A 6,994-nucleotide genomic window follows, 5' to 3' on the forward strand; every position below is an offset into this window, starting at 1 on the left:
GCTAATTTGCTCTGAAATATAAACAGTTGCTTTTCTGTCATATATGACATGTCCTTTTATTTAATTTGAAATGTCCTTACTGTAAAAATATACCAAAGTAAATAAAAAAGGAGACACTTATTTACAAAACAATATTGTATACATATTATATAAACATAATTGTTTCAAAGTCTTTTTATACAATATTGATAGAATCTGTCATTTTCATTGTTTTATCATAAAAACTGCAGTGTTGCAAAGGCGGGCTGTAATTTTGAAATTTTTGTAATTTTAAAATGTTTATTAAAATGAATACTTTTGACTGCCTTTTAAGATAATGCAGTTTCTCCAAGTATGCTACAAAAATGATTCTTCTTTTACTAAAGAAAATCCATTCCCTGTTTGGAGGTGTATGAAAGTGCACCTGAAGAAAGAAGGAACTTGTTATTTTACTGAATGTTTTCTACTTGATAACATCAGCCATTCAGCCAATTGTATTAGCACCATTGGCATTGATTGTTAATGTACTGTACCAATCATAATAGGAATGGGAACTTGCATATGATATACCATCCCTATTTTTGTGGAATTTCATCTTACCAAGTATGCTGTCATATAATATAAATTCAAGTGTATAAGGATGATCTAATGATGGTATATAACAATCCTGCACTTTACCAATACTATATATAGATTTTTCTGTAAATACTAAATGAAACTCTAAAGAAATAGACTTTCAAGCATTCTCCTTTAATTCACTAGAACACAAGGAGAATTGCTTTCATTTACCTGCATATGTTGTTTTATATATATATATATATACACACATATATATATATGAACATAAATTTAATTTGATCTCCTAGTTCAAGAACTCTGGAAATCATAAAACATTTTGTTGTATGATTTATTTTGATGGTTAAATGCCAACCATTGCATATATTCTCTCTTTATTTCATATACTGTAGTTTGTGCTTAATAGACTGTAGCATACTCTAGGCTTAAAGCCTGTGGTACATAATTTCACAGTTTCAAAATTGTTGAGGGGAAGGCCTTCCATATTTTAGGAAGTTATGAACCAAATGAAACTCTCATGAGCACCCACAGCGATCTACTACCATGGCTGGAATTTTCCCATATATTATTTGTTCTTTGCCATTAAAATACAGCATATTAATTGGAGACATCTTTGTGGGAGTACAGCAGGGGCCTGCTGACCCTCTGGGATTTGCTTGGTGTACAAGATGAGTATGAGGATATTTTTGTAAAAATACAAATTCACACTCTCCAGAGCAGTAATTGGCCTTATATCTTTTGGGTGCAATAATCCAATCCCATCCAAAAGCTTCAAAATCTACAGTTAGAGGGTAACGACAGCATCGAGATTCTGTTGAGTGCTCATCACAGTCAAGTCCGAAATCTCTTCTGGATCTTTTCGGTGTGTCTGTTACTTTGACTTCTAAAAAGGGATTCTATATAAAAAGGAAAAAACAATCAGAATATTAATAGTCTGAATCACTTTTCTACCTCAAGAAGTCATTATTGAAGAAAGAAACTAATCTTATTTCTTACACCACATTTATTTTTAAAAGACAACATTAAGGAATTTTAATCTACACTAGGCTTGATTCTTATGGCTCAAAAGAGTATAGCAACAATACAAATTCCCCTGTGGTCGGATCTATGTCTTTTTAATTTTTGTTTTCCCCAGGTTGACTATCCAAATGCCTGGCATGTAATAGAGGCTCTGAAAATATTTACAGAATATTTATGAGAATAGAGAGTGAGGGGAAGAGAGAGGGAAGAGGTTACTCCCATTCTTCTCACTTGTCAATTATGTTGGCTGAATAAGTCTGATGACTCCTAGAGGGATAGGTATACTCATCCATCCTCCACTCAGGAAACCTTGGATATTAACGCCAGAACAAAATAGTTGCCTCCGCACACTATATGGATTGTAAAAGGGGAAAGGAAGGTAGGGTGATGAAGGTGGTGGTATGTATAGTGGGTTAGAAAGAGAAACTCTAAAGAGAGGGAGGGACAGATTCAGAAAAAGGTACAATATTTCTTTTATTCTTTCACTGAAAAATGTTTTTATTCAGAAATTTAAACAATAATTTTCTAATCCTTTCCCTGCTCCAATCTTTTCATGCATTTGAGACTTTTTTCCCTTTTACATAGAAAAATCTGAGGAATACGTCATATTAACCATCTGTTTAATAACAAAACCTATCGCATCACTAACTTTGATCATTAAAAGGCTACCTATAAAAAAAAAGAACATTTTCTTAAATAATTAATAGTAGTTTTTTATCCTATACCAAAATCAAAATAAACCTAGTAGTTAATTGTTCTTTAAGATTATAAAAACAATAACACCATTTTGAGAGTAACATTTTATGTAGCATATTTAAAGAAAAATAGCTCATTGGAAAATTACATAATCTCTTAAAGGCTATGTTTTTATTAAAGTAGATCTGACTAATTATATATTCTTTATAAGTAAGATCATTTAAAAATATAGAAAACATTTATTGCTTGCAAATATAATCTTTTGTTATAAATTATGTCAATAGATGGAAGTGAAATATATGGTCACATTAAATAACTTTTTGAAAACAGGAGTAAACACAAGCATAGGTAAGCCAGAAACATGAGTCACTAAATTTATACTAGGTTTTAAATTTGTTTTATTATTTTTTATAATATATAAAAGATCAGTAGCTTGGCCTGATATTAAGTTAGTTGGCATTACCTAAGTAAACTCTTACAAAAGAATGGTGATGCAGCTCAGAAATAAGCTGAGCAGCACAGGTTAACTAGCCTGGAAATTTAATTTTATTAGCATAATTCACAAAGTAATCTAGATATACATCAGTGTATTCACAGCCTATAAAATAACATTTATCATGAGGGACCTCAAATATAGTATATGTAATATAAGCCTAAACATGTTATACTTAGTTAATTGCTATAAATAAAAGCATTTTTATTTTAATTATAATTTTAAAAGTTTATTTTTCTACTTTGTAAAGCCAAAAAATTTCAACATATTTCACTCTTATGGGGGAACTAAAAAAGTTTTAATTTGTTAAATATGTACTAGAATCCACCACAAAGATTTCATGTTTTTATTCATATAATCATGTAGCATATCCATGGAAAGCACTTTATATTTCATTCTCAATTCAAAAGAACTAACTAAGAAGTTAAGGACTATAGTATAACTTTTTTTTTAATCCTCATGCAAAGTAAAAGTATCAAGAGTGTGTCTCATAAGATATGAAATTATATACCTACTTTTATTGGGTACAGGGCTACCATTAGGGTAAGATACCTTTGTCTGGCCTATGAGCATAGGAAATTGGTAGCTATTTTCCACTATTCACATTATGATGAGAACATAACAAGGTTGTTAGAATGTTGTTTTCAGTTATCACTTACCAGCCCATCTTCTCCTGGTCCTGGAAAGGTTACAGCAAGATCATGACCATTCTCATCTAAAGCTTTGATTTCAATGCCTAAGTTGGATTCAGGTTGTTTGAGCCAGTTTTGCAACACTGTCTTCACATCAATGCTCTGCCAAATACCAGTGCCTGGGTTCATGTCGAGTTTCAGAGATCGGATTCCAGTATACCTTGTACCGTCTTTCATGGGTTTGATGAGTCTCAGGATTTGCACAAACACTGTTGTAGGAATCTTGACGGGTCTCAGATATATCCACAGTTGGGCCTTTACTACTTTATTGTATTGTATTTTAGAACTAAATTTAAAGAAGCAACATTTGGGTTTTCCTTCCACTTGCGTTAGAAGATCAGCTATAAATGAATAAGAAAAGAAAAGTTATTGAAATTATTTCTCATGAAAAATGAACAAACCCCTTCATACTAAGTGGTGAATATTTTTTCTATTAGATTAATGAGTGCATACTTAGTCTTTTAAAATGAAAACATCTGTAGAATTTTATTCAAAACTCAGAAAAATATCAAAGAAAATAATTACTCTAGCTTTTCGGATTTTTTAGATATATGTTTTTCCAGCTGTTTATGAGGAATCTACTCCCTTTCCAGAGAGCTGTGGACTAAGGACAATTCTATGAAGGAATGAACAGTGGATGAAATTTTAAAATGATGATGATTAGAGAGAACAAGAGACACCGTGGAGGAACATCCACTTAGAATTCTTTGGGAATCTGAGTAGTTACACTTACTGAGCAGCTGTACCAATCAGTCTGGAAGAAGGAACCCTTCCCCCAGGCCTGAATTACCTGGGGACAAGACACACTGAGCAGCTAACTGAGCCTGGAGAGTTAGTAGAAAATATACTACATCTGTTACGTTTTGGCTCTGGAATAGCCTTTTAAAGGAACAAAACTAAGCAGGTATTTAGCACCAAAATGTAAATGTTCCATTCAGTCTGTCTCAAAAGTTAGCAAATATTATCCTCAGTGCCAGGCTATCAGTGTAAGCAGAAGTACTTAGAAATTTCTTTCCTCTTGGTTTTTCCAAGATTGTTTATAAATAAAGCAAATCTACTCCAGGACTATCTGATAGCAGAGTCTTAAAGGAAAATTACTTGTTGCATTATAACCTGATTACTTAATAAAGAAAGCAGTATTTTGAAATAGTTTCAAGTCCAATTTAGAGTGTATAAAGCACTGTATAAAGCAAGATCACAGACACATGGCACAAAATCTTTTCTTGTCATGCCTTCTCCTGAGGTGCTTCTCTCCCTTTCCTTGACTATAGTTTTGAACTGACTGCAAAAGGAATGGTATGAAATACATTATCTTTCAGAAGCAACATAGATATTACAGGTATTAGTCCTCTCTCCATGAAGAATGAAATAATATTCTAGAAAGTTATTAAGCAGTGTGGCTGCTTGGAAATATGCAGACTGGGTACCCACAACAGTAGTACCATGGTCAAGGTCTAAGTAGGATTTTGTAAGCCAGAACCTACTTGTTTAAAATGTTTATTTCTTAGGCATTTTTTGATATTTAATTCATAATAATCATTATGCTATGATTACTTAATTTTTGCTCTTATTAATACATTAAAATATTAAAAATATTTTTTCATACTCTAGTGTAATTGCTTTCAAAATTAAATATTTTATTTGTGAAGAACATAAAAACACTGTGAGAAATAGCTTTGAATAACAAGTCATTCTAGGTATTCGGCACATGCTCAAATAGGCTTAAACCTCTACAAATTTTTTTCTCGCTCTATTCTTAGTGAAAAAAGTTGTTACTTATAAATGCATATTTCAAGCAACCAAATGCAATTATGAAATTTCATGAAAGTTTTAACATTGCTTGTAGTATCTCTCAGTAGTTGCTTTGGTGGTATTAAGCTTTGAAAGCACAAGCATGTTATATTTGTCACATTAAACTAAATAACAGTGCTATGCAAGCATTTTCAGATATTGGCCTCATTAGTACATGTCTCATGAAATCTTGAGGGAAAAAAACTCTTTTTCTCCCGTTTACATACAAGCCAACAGCTTGTTAAAAGAACCTGAAAATAGATCCGGTTTTCATAAACATTAGAACAATAGCAGAATTGTTGATATACACTAATAGGACTACTTACACTCTGTAGGCATGGTAATAATTGTTTCTGTCGTAGCGTGATAATCATCATCTTCCAAGGAGCCATCACTGCTGTCATCTCTCTGGACATCGTACTGATCAATCAGTTCCTGGAGCGGAGGAGCTTTAGGCAAAAGTTGTCTTATAGCATCTTTGCTGATGTTAGGAGCTGTTTCCAGACGAAGTTTACTGAGGATCTGAATTTTTATGGCTTCTATTCTTGAAGATTTAGTGTTTTGTCTCCAAGTACATGCATTACACAGCCCCTCTTTTTCCACATTTTCTTTTTGCTCACTGTTCTCATTTAGATCCACTGGACCAGCAACAATCAGCATAAACAGGTAAATATAAACATAGATTTGCAGTTTTTGCATGATTTTAAAATCAATACAATTTTTTTTCCTTGTTCTTATTTCCTTCTTTTACTTTTGTTTTGCTGTTGAGTAAAGCCAAGCAAAATTTTAATGCCTGTACCGTCAGAGAGACAACTTGCCACACCAGTGAATCTTTTATACTGTATTCCAAGTGGCTTTTTATATTCCAACTTTGATGAGACAAGTGTCGTCAGGATCTATGATTGGCTCTTGCTCCACAATGAATCTCGCTGTCAGAGGTTAAAACCCTGTCTGTCACAAGTCACCAAACAGTATTTTGTTACAGTCAAGGGTGAGCTGATTCATTTGAGTACTTCATAAAAGAAATAAATCTACAAATAATGAAAGATAAATGTGACATTTGAAAAATTAAAGTCTATGTTAACAGTAATATAAACTACACTTAAATCTTATTAATCTTCATATGTGAAACTCAGGTTATAATTTAAATAAGTAAATATTAATTTACACCTCATACTTAAAAAGTTGAAATGGTACTTCCTCAAGAATTAAAATGATTTTATATTATTTATGCAAGCATTTGAAGTAAAACGAATTTTATTTGTTAAATTATTTTTAGTTCTGTGGAATTAGGGAAATATAAATTTTAATTAGGAAAATCTGAATGAAAAGTCAAGATTGTGATACTGGTGATTTTCAGCTATAATTTGAGAAACTTACTTTCCTGACTAAATTTTTAGCACATTTTGAAAATCATACTTATTATAATGTTATATTGCATGTGGAATTATTTTTAAATGATTTAATACCTTTTATTAATGTGAAAATTGTGCTCAGATATTGACTGATTACTATTCTTGTTTTCTAAAGTTGCAGACTAATATTGCTCAGAAAATGTTTCTTCATTGTTTATTACTAAGAGGATGTTAGCCAGTAGAAAAATCTCCAAACTTAGAATAAGAAGATAATGGATTTTATGATTGGCAATGCAGCACTTATTACAGTTTGCCTCAGATTTCCAGTGGTAAAAGCAAAAAATATAGTATCTATTCTCTATAAATTATGTGAGGACATTGCGAACACATAA

At 31.8% G+C, this 6,994-nt stretch overlaps 1 protein-coding gene across 1 annotated transcript; it reads right to left on the bottom strand.

Moving 5' to 3' along the window:
• Window positions 1-1,022: 1,022 nt before the first annotated feature.
• On the bottom strand, window positions 1,023-5,988 carry MSTN (myostatin). Its single transcript, XM_006921286.1, has 3 exons — window positions 5,574-5,988; window positions 3,424-3,797; window positions 1,023-1,451 (listed from the first exon to the last, which is right to left on the bottom strand). The coding sequence occupies exons 1-3, from the start codon at window positions 5,944-5,946 to the stop codon at window positions 1,071-1,073; spliced, it is 1,128 nt and encodes a 375-aa protein (XP_006921348.1). The 5' UTR covers window positions 5,947-5,988; the 3' UTR covers window positions 1,023-1,070.
• Window positions 5,989-6,994: the final 1,006 nt, after the last annotated feature.

The sequence above is a fragment of the Pteropus alecto genome, unplaced genomic scaffold (genome assembly GCF_000325575.1).
Source record: "Pteropus alecto unplaced genomic scaffold, ASM32557v1 scaffold3, whole genome shotgun sequence".
NCBI classification, from domain to species: domain Eukaryota; kingdom Metazoa; phylum Chordata; class Mammalia; order Chiroptera; family Pteropodidae; genus Pteropus; species Pteropus alecto.

Excerpts from the sequence above, each read along its gene's own strand:
- MSTN (XM_006921286.1), bottom strand. The coding sequence starts at position 5,946 with ATGCAAAAACTGCAAATCTATGTTTATATTTACCTGTTTATGCTGATT. Across the intron at positions 3,798-5,573 it reads TATTACCATGCCTACAGAGT|CTGATCTTCTAACGCAAGTG; the intron begins GTAAGTAGTCCT and ends ATTCATTTATAG. Across the intron at positions 1,452-3,423 it reads GACCAGGAGAAGATGGGCTG|AATCCCTTTTTAGAAGTCAA; the intron begins GTAAGTGATAAC and ends CTTTTTATATAG.